General features: G+C 36.2%; 1 protein-coding gene across 11 annotated transcripts in view; it reads right to left on the reverse strand.

The window, feature by feature from the left end:
* Positions 1-13,332, reverse strand: part of LRRFIP2 (LRR binding FLII interacting protein 2) — a 96,458-nt gene that overhangs the window by 49,587 nt on the left and 33,539 nt on the right. For 6 of the 11 annotated variants that reach the window (XM_037526286.2, XM_037526303.2, XM_037526313.2 and 3 more), the window contains exon 3: positions 9,451-9,537. In XM_037526286.2, the coding sequence (XP_037382183.1) occupies positions 9,451-9,537 (87 nt within the window). Of the gene's footprint in view, positions 1-1,080; positions 1,150-4,566; positions 4,612-4,710; positions 4,768-9,450; positions 9,538-13,332 lie in introns of all 11 variants that reach the window. The other 5 variants (XM_054693083.1, XM_054693088.1, XM_054693105.1 and 2 more) reach the window with 2 other exon arrangements.

Below are 13,332 nucleotides of genomic sequence, written 5' to 3' on the forward strand. Positions count from 1 at the left end.
TTCCCAAATTTGTAAAAGCTTATATTTTTAAAACAATCTTACTCAAAAGCGCCACATTTTAAGACAATCAAAAGCAGGTAGTCTGGTAAAATATCTTTCTTTTGCAACTCTTATATCCATTTAGAATTTTTGGGAACACTATTCAAAAATTTCATCTAAAATAATGTTTTTCTAAGTATACCTTGCAACTCACTAGTTTCCATAATCAGTTTATGATTTCAACCAGCATTTTAAAAAAATGACACAGAAGAGAAAATATTAGTGTAACATGCACACTAAATATTATTCTCTGAAGCTTTTGTTCAATAATATATTTAAATACTTATATGACATATACATGGGCACATATCTGCAACTGTATACTGCATCATGGTGTAAAAATGAATTTCTCTTTTGCAGCGATGACAATTTTTGAAAACTTAAACTAGAAGACTAAATTAGATAGTCTAGCTCCAATACATTAAAATCATAGTTCAGACAGAACAAAGGCCCTTACTTCATGCCCAATGAATAGTCATGTCTTAATTCCTGACATCCTGTCTGTAATACCAACAAATTTTACAAAGGCATAGAATTTAACAACTCAATTGAAATGGACCTATTTTGTTTCCTTTTCCAGAGTATAATGCCGAATTTAGCTGGGTTTTAAACTATTGCTGAATCTATGTATTAGGGAAACCCATAATTTGGAAACCCCAGTTGCTATTAGAACAATTAGGTTAACAAAAAGAACCACCCCCATCCTCACCCCCCCATGCCCCAAAAGTGGCAGTTGGTATCTGTGTCGTTTAAAAACAAATGATTCATCAAAGGACAGAGAGCTGAAAATATTAAGGGTTTTATCTAAAACATTTTCAAATCAGCTATTACTATGGATCAAAAAATTGCTTTAACTCTCCAAGAAACATGCCTGAAAGTTTTCATTTGGAAACAAAATTTTTGAAAAGTATAGCAAACAGGTTGTAGAAACAAATGCAGCAAGTGTCAATTTCTATTAGAATGTACCTATTACTCAAGTCACTGGAACTCTGAGAGTCAACCATGAATGCACAATACTAGCACTACACATGAGCTACACACCATGACATCTTTCCTTTTGGGTGTACTGGCTCTGCTCCAGTGTGCCCCAGTTATGTCCTTCGATGGAGTCTTCAATGGAATTAGGCCATGTAACAGTAAATGACAAAAGACAAATTGCAAGCATATTAAAATTAAACTCATCTTAAATTATAACTAAATTCATTAAAATTATTTTAAGGGCATTGTTATGTGAAGAGGAAATGATATATACACCAGCAAAAATCTCCAACAAAGAAAAACAACAATGTATTCCTACTGTTCTCATTCAAAATCACCTCATTTTCTAATTTTTGAATGCCTACCTTAAGTCTTCCTCTACATCATTACATATAGCAGTGACCAAACGTTTGAAAGATTGTCTTAAAGAAACAGATTGTTTCAATTCTAAGCTCAGGGCATTGATTTAATCCTCCTTCCCCCAAATCTACCATTCCCAGTCTTAAACTCTCTTGGCTCTTTTGTTTTTATACAGAATGTCTATAGCACTAACACCATTTGTAGCCCAAACAGTTTGCGGCAGGTCACCTTTCAAGAAGGTAATACCTGAAAAGTTAAACTGACAAAAGGAAAGATCAAAGTCCTAAGAAGGCATCTTTTAAAACCATAAATACATCAGATACTGCTTATGTTCAAACATTAAAGACAAGGAAGGTCCGAAATTGTTATACATTTTAATACATGTAAAAGAGTAATTAATACACATAAGTAAAGTTTAAAATAAAAAACCAACTTCAGAGAAATACCCAAACCCCAAAATTATACAACAAGGCACAATTACATTTAGGTCAGTGTTTTAGGCCATCACATTTAGTTTTATAGACAACAAAAGTTGTGTACATATTGTAGTTATTTTAAAAGGCAAAAAATCTGATGAAAATTTAAAACTGCCAATATTAATGGTTAAGAGAAAAAGGAAAAAAATATATCTCGATTATATTTCTTTTAAACAATATTATTAGTAAGCGTTCACATTTTTAAAATGTGTTAGATATGTACATAATAAAGTACTAGAGTCTCTTTTAGGGTGTAAAATTTTATTAATCTTTAACTTTACATACTAATTTTTAAAATATTGGGAGCTTTTCTCTTTTTTCCCATGGTAACAAATTTTCAGTTACCATAATGAAATAAAATACTATGAAAGTTCTAGTTATGTCTTAAATTGCTTTAATAATATAATTTCCATAGAAAGGAAATCAACCATATTATCTTATAGACATTTCTGGGTAAATAATTTATCAGTTTAATTGTAGATTTATTTTTGTTTGTTTGTAGATTTGTTTTAAATACTTCCAAATTAGGTCAAACTTGACTGGTTTTATTGTTAGCTTAAGCTACTATATATAATTTAGGGCCTCCCCGGTGGCGCAGTGGTTGAGCACTGGGTTGCGAAGCTGCCCACGGACTCTGCAGCACCGGTTCGATCCCCGGCTGCTCCCCGGCCACCGGAGGAGGGTCCCGCATGGCGCGCAGACCTCTCCTGCCGCCCGCTGCTCCCCTCAGCAGTGTACTTCGGTCCTTCTGCCTGCTCTGCTCCCTGCTCTGGCTCTGGTGAATTCTCTCACCCTCCCGCGCTTCTGACTGTACCCAGTGCATGTATAAACAAAAAAAAAAAACAAACAAACAAATAAATAAACAAACAAATAAAACATGCCTCAAGAAAAAAAAAAAAAAAAAAAGCTACTATATATAATTTAATATATAAACTAATTTATAAACTATATAACCAAGTTTTCCTGAAGTCACATAAATCTACAAATAACCAGGTTTCTAATAACTGTGTGAAATGTCACACTGTAAACATTATAACAGAAGCAAAAGAAAAAGCCATGTATGGGCCTCCCCTGGTGGCTCAGGCGGTTGAGCACAGTGCTGTGAAGCTGTCCGCAGCCTCTGCAGCACTGGTTCGATCCCGGCTGGCCTGATTGCATCCCGGCTGGCCGGAGAGGGCCCCACCTGGCGCAGCAGACATCTCCTGTCTCGCCCGCTGCTCCCCTCAGCAGTGTATTTCGTCAGTCTGCCTGTTCTGTTCCCCATTTTGTCTCTGGTGAATCCTCTCACCAACCTGCACATCTGGCCTGTACTCCGGTTCTTGCATAAATAAATAAATAAATATTTAAAAAAGAAAAAGCCATGTATTTTAAAAAGATGGATAGAGAGGATTATTTTCAAAGCCCTCAAAAGCCAACTTTTAAGTTTTTGTTGACTAACTCCCCATATGATTCTTTTCAAAGTAGTTAAAGATGGGGAAAAAACCAAAACATAAAATGAATTTATTATCTTTAAGTTCTTTGTCCTGTAAAATCATTTTTAATATGATTAGATTTCAAGAAATGATTTGTATTCTTCTAAGTCTAAACTTTTGTATTTACAGCCAAAATATTTATGATTCAAAAGCTAAAGAGATTATATTCAAAAAGGACAGTTTAAGAATACAATCACAACAATAACTATTATACAAGAACAAACTCAGTTATTATCATGTATTTTTTTTTTTTAGATTTATTTTAATTTTTATACAAGCACTGGGTACAGTCAGAGGTGCGGGAGGGTGAGAGAATTCACCAGAGCCAGAGCGGAGAGTAGAACAGGCAGAGTGACGAAGTACACTGCTGAGGGGAGCAGCGGGTGGCAGGAGAGGTCTGCGCACCAGGTGGGACCCTCACCCGGCGGCCGGGGATCGAACCAGCGCTGCAGAGGCTGCGGGTAGCTTTGCAACCCAGCACTCAACCACTGCGCCACCGGGGAGGCCCTATTATAGTGTATTTTTATATATTATACCAAATGGGAAGAAAAGTAGACTTGAGGAAAATTAAAATACAGACCTTAATATGAAAGATGACTCTAAAGATGAAAGATCTAGATGTAAAGCTATATACAATTCAATGAGTACATTTAAATCATTGCTTTAAAGTTTAATTAAGGAGAGAGATCAGTCTTTTGGCACAATATGCAAACCTTTAGTGAGTGACTTTCTCATTTATCTAGATTACAACAATGTATGCTAAAATCCTGAGACACACTAAAACATTAATCAAAATGTTGAAGCATGAAACTTCCTATAAATATGACAAGCAAGGAATTTTTCAAGTCAGAAGTTCAATTTTTCCATGTTATAAAATTATAATCAATCACCAAACCCCAAAGCTATTTTCCATTTAATAAATTGTCATTTTTAATAATATGAAAGTAGAAAAAAATCAAAAGTTAAACAAAACACTTTCATACTATAAAATCAATCTCACTATTTTGTGATAATTTGCAAAATTAAAGTTTTTTTCATAGGACAAGAATAGACACATAGATTTTAGAGCTGATTTACTTAGAGCAAAAATTTGGAAGCATGAAAACACTTTGCAATATTTACCATCTATTTTAAAAAAGGCAAGGGAGTATGCGAACACTGTCAGATTGTTAAGCAATGATTCTACAGAATATTCAGATATAAGCTTTGCTACCATGGCGCAAACAACTCAAAATACCAACCCTGTGACTGCCAAGACTTCGAATGGACAATGCATCCTCAACTCCCTGATAAAAATAAAAACAAATACAGTAAAAGTGTGTGAGTGGCTGCATTAAGTTAATGAAGGAAAGTTATTATGAACAAGTTTATAGGTTATTACAAACCAGATAAGGACGATGATGACTGGAACGATGGGAATACCTAGCCCTTTCTGAATCTTCCTGGGAAAGGAGAAAGTACATGAAAAGTTAGTCACTGAACAGAAGGTTATCTATCAGAACAACTGAGCAAAGAACAGTCTGTTAATAGCACAGTAGCACCTTCCTTACAAGTAGATGACCACAATTTGGCTCCATACAAGAAATCTGGGGCAGCCACATGCTCCAGTTATAAAAAGATAGAAATCTTGGTAATATTTTCAGTTTCACATTGTATCTATGTCTGACCACTTGCAGAATGTAATGTGTGTATGACCAAGAGAGCTCACCCTACCAAAATAACAATAAACAAGTATACTAAACAGAAATTGAGTTCAGCATTAAAAGTAGCATTTTAGCTGTTTTTTTTTTTTCCCACTGTGTATACTGGTTTATGCAGGGCAGAAATAAATGTTATCTTTAATATAGATGTAGTTTATGGACAATATATTGTTTTTAAAATATTGGGGTTATAATTCAGTGCTTATGGCACAGAATTTCCTTTTTTTTTTTAATCACTCTAATGGGGAACGGGGGGAGAAATAGAACTAAATGAAATAACCCCTGATTGTGTGTGGATAAAATGAAAAACTACCTATAATTAGAAGAAACTGGATAAATATTTTAGAGTTAGTAAAGTGATCAAGAGCTCTGCTATATGAAGATTGTTTAAAAATAGAAAGAAAGAAATGACCACAGCCTAATAGTTGACAAAATTAAATGCAAGTCTACACTTTTCCACATCAGCTATTGGCACTGGAGCATTAAGTGCTGAGTCATAGGAAATCAAATGACTAGTCCCTAGAACCTAATCAACTGAAACAGTAAAAAAAAAAAAAAAAAACCTTCTGATCTTTCAAATTTCAAAGTCCAAAGTGTTAAAGTAATTTGCACTGACTAAGAATTTAGGCACAACCGTCCAACTGAGTTCACAGTGCTCTTTTCCTAAATAAATCAACTCCTCAACACCCCATGGCAGTATGATGTGAATAAATCATACTGGTGGAACAAATGAATATGGCTACATCACTAGTTAATGCTTTATTTTGGTCATGATCTTTGATTAGAAATACATAATTACAATTCATCTGTTGTGTACATTGGTGTATCTGATCAAATCTGTCATGAAGTCTGTTTATAAGTATCAGCATCATTCAATGTCCAGTATTTAATTCCTCTCTTCCACAGTTAGGAAAACAATACATTTCCATTCCCCTGGACATTCTTAATAGTATAAAGGATTCAAGTCTGAAGAAACAGAACAATAGCTTAGAAAATGGATGTATATTTGTTCAAAACTTTCTGGAAATTTTTATGTTTTAGTATATTTAAATTAAATCCACGGAAATGAGACATACTCTGCTTTTAAAACTGCACTTGAAGTGAGGATGAAGTGGTTTTTTTTTAAAGGTTTATTTACTTATGCATACAAGAGCTGGGGTACAGGCCAGAGGTGCAGGAGGTGAGAGGATTCACCTGAGACAGAGTGGGGAACAGAACAGGCAGATTGACCAAAGTACACTGCTGAGGGGAGCAGCAGGCAAGTCAGGAGAGGTCTGCTGCACCATGTGGGTTGCTCCCTGGCTGGCTGGGAATCAAACTTGTGCTGCAATGGCTGCAGATGGCTTCATAAGTTGTGTCTTAACCCTTGCGCCACCAGGGAGGCCCCGAAGTGGTTTTATTTTAAAAAGTCACAACTCCAAGATAAACCCTAGCCATTTTCTGTGTCAACCAATATTTATTAAATTGAGGCTGGAGTCATTCTTTCAGTTTCAAATTACATAACTTCTAAAACTGCATTTACTCTTTAGGTCACCAACATGTTACTGATTAAGACATCCAGTTTAAAATCAGGATCTCCAGGGTCATGGAAAGTTAGCTAAAAGGGACTATCTGGAGCCTCAGAAAGATGACAGCACTTTTTACTCTGGTCCTTTCATCTTTCCGTGCACTAGCAGATGGGATACTCTTTCAACACTTCAAATTCTGATTCTGCCAATGACTAAGCAAGTTGTAATTTCACCATTCTTTGTCACCTTATCTATAAAGTGGAGATAATGATACTTGTCTTATAACAGTGAAGTGAAAACATGCAAAAAGCACTACCACAGTACTGGCATATAGAACACACTCAATGTTAGTTTCACTCCGGTGCTTCATCACCTTGCTTCCTCATTTCCCAGCCCCACACAAAGAAAAGACTATAACTAGGAGAAATTTTTCATTTAGGAAGGTCCTACTAATAACTGACGGTCCTACTCTTATATATATTGTTTATTAAAATTTATTAGTAATTTAATTTTATATTCAGACTATCACATGCTAACTTCTACTATAAGCTTACAGACAGAAAGCTGCTGATATGCGAGAGGAAGAATCATTTTCAAAGGAGTAGAAGCCCAGTATCTGAGAGGACAGAAGTGATAACTATTCCTACCTAAACTAAGTCCCACCTTCTCTTCATATCCAAATCCCTGTTATTATTCAAGACTTGTGTTACCTGTCAGCTGCATTTTAACCTAAATTGCTCCCCCTCCATGAAAATCTAGCATCCTTACTACCTGAACTGCACACATTTCACACAGATAAAAAAAATGTTTATTATCTCCATGGACTTTGAACATAGGAATCAAATATTAGAGTCAAAATCGGCTTTTCATCTTACTTAATGTTTTTTGGCCTGCACTGACATTGTAATATTAAGTAATTTTATCTTTGAATTATAATACATAATTTTAAAAAGCCTGAATAATTTGATTGAAAGTTTACCCAAAAAGGTGATTTCTTTTACTCACATGAGTGAATGCATCGTCAGTAATATGAACCCGGTTACATGCAGAAACAGTTTAAGTAAAAAAATCAGGCTAGCTTTAGGAGAAAGAAAGAACAGGTTCTACTACGAAGTAACAAACACATACCAGAGAAGTCACTCAATTTTAAAGAACCAAAAATCTTTTCTGTCTTTTCTAAAATGATATCACAATGAAAATTATGATAACATTTTAAATTTGTAAGTTATTACAGTCATAAATAGTCTAATTCTGGTTGTACCAATACAGAAGGGATGCTTAAGAAAATAGTTTTGCAACAATTAGACCCTTTAGAGATCAGACTTCTCTGAGAGTAAGATGATAAAAATAGCCATTCAACACTTTGCATGAGATTTTAAGACTTCACACCCCATACCCCAAGCCATTCACATACCACGTTGAGAAAACTTATAATGGTAAATAGTTGGGGAACTTAAGACTGAAAAGTTCAAATTTAGAAATGATTCACAACAATTAATATTCTGCTGGTTCACAACTTGCTCTTGCAGTTAACAAATATGGGTGGTGGTAAAAGACCTAAAAAGAACTGAGAGAATTGAAAAATAAAATTATCAGAGGAGATGAAAGAGTGACTTGGGTCATCTCTCAATGAAGACCCCACTGACTTAGGTTTTAAAAAGACAGAGAAAGGAAGAGGCAGGCAGGAGAGGGAGGAGAGTAAGGGTGGCAGAGGGTGGGAGCACTGAGGGAGAGAACAAACCTATAGACAGAAAGCACATTCATTTACTCAATCTTTCTTGGTAGGAGCACTCATGAGTGTGAGGCTGCAGATGGCCACAGAATATGGTTGGATTTCAAGTCCACATTTGGTCCACTACAGACAGAAGAGACACTCTGACCTTTAGGTTCAAACATGCCAAACACTCCTACTTTGCAAACTATTAGTCAATGTTTTATTCAAGATTGCATTACTTCAGCAAGTCATCACAACATGCAGGACAGGCAATCCTAGCCTACCAGCCACTTATGAATCTGTCCCCATTTCCGATCAAAGGAATGATGAGAGTGCTACAAATACAAAGGTTTCATAAACTGAAAAGGTTCCAACATACTGCAATTGCCAAAAAGTATTAAACCAACCCTGTACATTTACCCTGAAGGAAATGATTGTTAACTCAAAGAAAGTTACATTCAAAATACAGAAAATTATTCAGCTGCATATGTTCAAGGATAAAAAGACACATGGTTTAAAAAACCACAAATAGAATTTATAATTAATAACTGTCTCATGATTTACAGTGATTTTCAGAGTATAAAAACGTTGTGTTACAATCAAAGAATAGATTGCAACATTTTCATTTCAAGCTAAAAAGTGCATGCTTTTCTTTCTGATAATAAAAACACTGAAATTTTTAAACTGTAGAAAGCCATAAGAAGAAAATAAAGCCAGTCATAATTCTGCACAAACTGAAGTACAGATAGTAATCACTTCTTTTCAGTTGTTTTTGATCTTACATATGGATACAGATTTACACAAAACTGGAGTCCTACCAGTCTTACAGGTTTTTTTCCATGAATATTTTTCACCATTATTAAATATGCTTAAAATTATATGATTGAATGACTTCACAGTGTTTTACTATGTAAATATCATAATGTAATTAATCTAAATTCAAGGACATTCAAGACTATTATAAATAATGTTGGCCTTTTTTAAGTCTACTTTAGCTAAAATAAGTAAAGCACTTATAACACCATAACAGTAATGGCTAAATATGTTTACTGTTACTTGAAACAAATGTTGTGTTTAATTTACTATTATAAAATGGCTTATTAAAATATACACATCACATTGTACTACTTCCAAGGGAAACTAGGTTAACTTTACATGCAAACTCGTCAAGTATTGATTTTTTGGAAGTAAGCACAGAATTACCTCTTTTTGTTGTCGTTCCAGTTCTCTCATGCGTATATCTCTTGCTTCTGCCCGGGCAGCCCGTTTTGCTGCCAGCCTTGCCTCTGCCTGAAAAGTAATACAAAGATTTAGCTTTATTAAAACAACCACCACCACCACTTCTACACCAGCCTGGAGGATAAGGCGTAAATGGGATGTTACCTTTCAAAGGGGGTGAAAGGGTCAAGATAGATGGCAATCTATCAGCAAGTGTGACTGATTTCTTCAGTCACCTTCATTTTTTTCTCTAGTTCTAGAGACTCTCCTGAAATCTATGCCTTTACCTGTAGCTGTCTGCCTTGATTACATATTCAAAACAGTTCCCACAATTCAGTATATGTCTCTCCAAACTTGTTTTTTCCAGAATTTCTTTTGCTATCAATTAAATCATATAAATTAGAAACTTCAAAACCAGTCTCAATTTCATCTTGGGCGTTACCAGTATTCAGTCTCCAAGTACTATCAATTCTCTGACCAATGAAGTTCTCTCGAACCCATCTCAGCTTTCCTTATTCTCATTGTTCTTATTTTCAGTAACTCTTCATATCCCTCTCTTTAAATTGTAATATAATTCAGGGCCTCCCAGTGGCACAAGGTATTAAGTCTCAGCACTCTCAAGCTATCACCAGCCACTGACATGCATTAGATCCCTGGCAAGGGAGCTAACCCACATGGTGCAGCAGACTTCTATTTCTCGCTGCTCCCTTCAGCAGTGTATTTCAGTAGATCTGCCTGTTCTGTTCCCCACTCTATCTCTGGTGAATCCTCTCACCCCTGCACCTCTGTCCTAGACCCCAATTCTTATATGCATAAATAAAAATAAATCTTTTTTAAAAATTTGCAATGTAATTCATATATCACCAAATTCTTTAAAAAAAAATTATTTTATTTATTTAGGCATACAAGAGCAGGGGTGTAGGCCAGAGGTGCAGCGGGTGAGAGGATTCACCAGGGACCGAGTGGGGAGCAGCGGGCAATACAGGAGAAGTCAGCGGGCAATACACCTTGTTGCTTAGCTCCCTGGCCTGGGATTTAACTCATACAGTGGCTGCCAAAAGCTTGGTAGTGCTGAGACTTAACCCCTTGCGCCACCAGGGAAGCTCTATCATCAAATTCTTAAAAGTATATAGTTCAGGGCCTCCCCGGTGGCGCAGCGGTTGAGCGCTGGGTTGCGAAGCTGCCCGCGGCCTCTGCAGCGCCGGTTCGATCCCCAGCTGCTCCCCGGCCACCGGAGGAGGGTCCCACATGGCGCGCAGACCTCTCCTGCCGCCCGCTGCTCCCCTCAGCAGTGTACTTCGGTCCTTCTGCCTGCTCTGCTCCCCGCTCTGGCTCTGGTGAATTCTCTCACCCTCCCGCGCTTCTGACTGTACCCAGTGCATGTATAAACAAACAAACAAATAAATAAAAAAAAAAAAAAAACTTTAAAAAAAAAAAAAGTATATAGTTCAGTGATTTTATAGTATTCCAAAATTGCACAACTATCACTACTATCTAATTCCAGGATATTCATCACCCCAAAAAGAAATCCTGTATCCATTCATAGACTACCTCTTTACCTCCTCCTCATAGGCCCTTACTACCCTTGATGCACTAGGTCTCTATGAATATGCCTATTCTGGACACTTCACATAAACAGATATACAATAGGACCTTTTCAGTTCTTTCTTGGATACTGTAACTGCCTCCAACATCTACTTGTCTCCAGAAAATACCCTATAATTCATCTGTTATTCTGATATGTAAAATCCTCCAAGGAACACATTTGAGAAATGATAATTAAGCTTATATCAATATAAAAGGATCCACTTCAAACTGAACTAATTCTATTCAGGGGGAATCTTACCTTTGGCCTTAATATTTATGAAATTATAACAGTGTTACCAGAAAAATCTCCTCACAGTCAAAGCTCAGACTTCCAAGATGACCTGGTAGATGAGAACTCACACTAATATAACTACCATCCATTGAGCACTTATTTAGAAAAGTTAGATGCTTATTTTCCTTTAATCCACAATATAGCCCACTGAAGAAAAGAAATGTTAAATCACTTGCCCAATAGTCCCTAGATATATACCCACTGGAGCTGAGGTCCACATCCTGAAGATTCTGGCTCCAGTTAATGCAATTAACCCATGATGCCACAACTTACATCTTTACATCCCTATTGTAAAAGCGTATCCCCTGGATAAATCATAAAAAGATTATTTTGAATGAGTTATCCCAGGATTCTCAACTTAGCATAGTCTCTCTTTTCTGTGAAACTATGCCATTCTGGTTCTCTTTATTTCTTTGACTATAACTTTAGCCCAAATGTAGATAATCTTTCCCTCTCACTGCTTGTCATCCCTTCACTCCATATTTTCAACTATCAGCCAATGATAATACCCCAACAAAAAATATTTGAACAAAAATAAAAATGTATGTTTCAAATTGTTTGTGGATCTTCTATCATAAACTATGAATGATTAGGGGCAACCTCATCTTCCCCCAGTGAACATACTTTATTTCCCTATTTTCCAGTCTCCAGAAACAGGACTCTTCTCTTGTGCAAAAACTAATACCTTAGGGCCTCCTACTTTCTGACCAAATCTTACTTGAATCCAGTCCTTGTTGAATTCATTTTAACAGACTCCCCCCTTCCAAATAGGTTCTTACCAGCTGCTTTCACCTAGAATACTTGGTTTTCTAATTTTAACTTCATTTTTTCTATTCCAACTCTTTTCCTTGTTATTACATACCACAAATGTTGGATTAATCTGCCTGGAAGTCCAAGGAGAGAGTGAAGAAAAACAACCCAAAGTAAAATAGGATTATACAAAATGTACCCTCTGATGTCCAATACTCAGAAGCATCCTTATACCCTCTGAATTTTAAATTAGGATTCTGCTAATGCTTCAGTTAAATAAACACAGGAAAATAGGCTAAAATAAACTTGCTGTGGCTGCCAGTGGCATACCAAATCAGAAACACAACGGTGGCCAATCCTATTATAAATTTTCCATCTGTCCAGTGGGTTGACAAGTAAGATGGGATCTATTCATCTGCTGAACAGAGCTCACAGTTTGCTTGGAATTAACCCACAAGTCAAATTTCATCTGGGATTGTTATTTGGAGAAAAAGAAACAGTTTGCTTTTTTTTTTTTAAATAAAGTTGATTAGATCCACCTAACAGTCAAAGGCAAGAGTGTTAACTATAAGCTTTACTATATATATGTGTGTGTATATACATACACACACACACACATACATACATACATATATATATATATATATATAGAGAGAGAGAGAGAGAGAGAGAGAGAGACCCCCTCCATTCTACATTGTGAACTCTTCCATCCTCTCCAGGGACTTTGCCCCAACTATCTGATCTCTCTCTTCTGTCTTCACTCGCTCCCTATCGGGCTTAGTCTTATCTTAAGAATGTTCAAAGTCCCCCCTCCCACCCACCCCCCATCTTTAAAAAACAAAAAGCAAGCTAGCAAAATATCCCATTCTGGTTCAATTCTTCCTTGTCTTCTCTTTGCAGCCAACTTTTCTCACACCTCCCTCCTCACTTCCCACTCTCTTCAAATGACTGCATTCTGGCATCTGCCCAAATCACTTTAGTGAAATTGCTCACGCAAAAGTCACTAATGACCTCTAACTATTGAACCCAATAGAATTTTCCTATTCTTATCTCACTTGTCCTTTCTGGACTTCCAACATCACGGACCACTCATTCCTTCTTAAAGCTATCTTTTTTTTTTTTAATAGAGGCATGTTTTATTTATTTATTTATTTGTTTGTTTGTTTGTTTGTTTGTTTGTTTTGTTTATACATGCACTGGGTACAGTCAGAAGCGCGGGAGGGTGAGAGAATTCACCA

Source organism: Talpa occidentalis, unplaced genomic scaffold, assembly GCF_014898055.3.
Source record: "Talpa occidentalis isolate TD23 unplaced genomic scaffold, MPIMG_talOcc4v2.1 talOcc4.10, whole genome shotgun sequence".
Classification (NCBI taxonomy): Eukaryota; Metazoa; Chordata; class Mammalia; order Eulipotyphla; family Talpidae; genus Talpa; species Talpa occidentalis.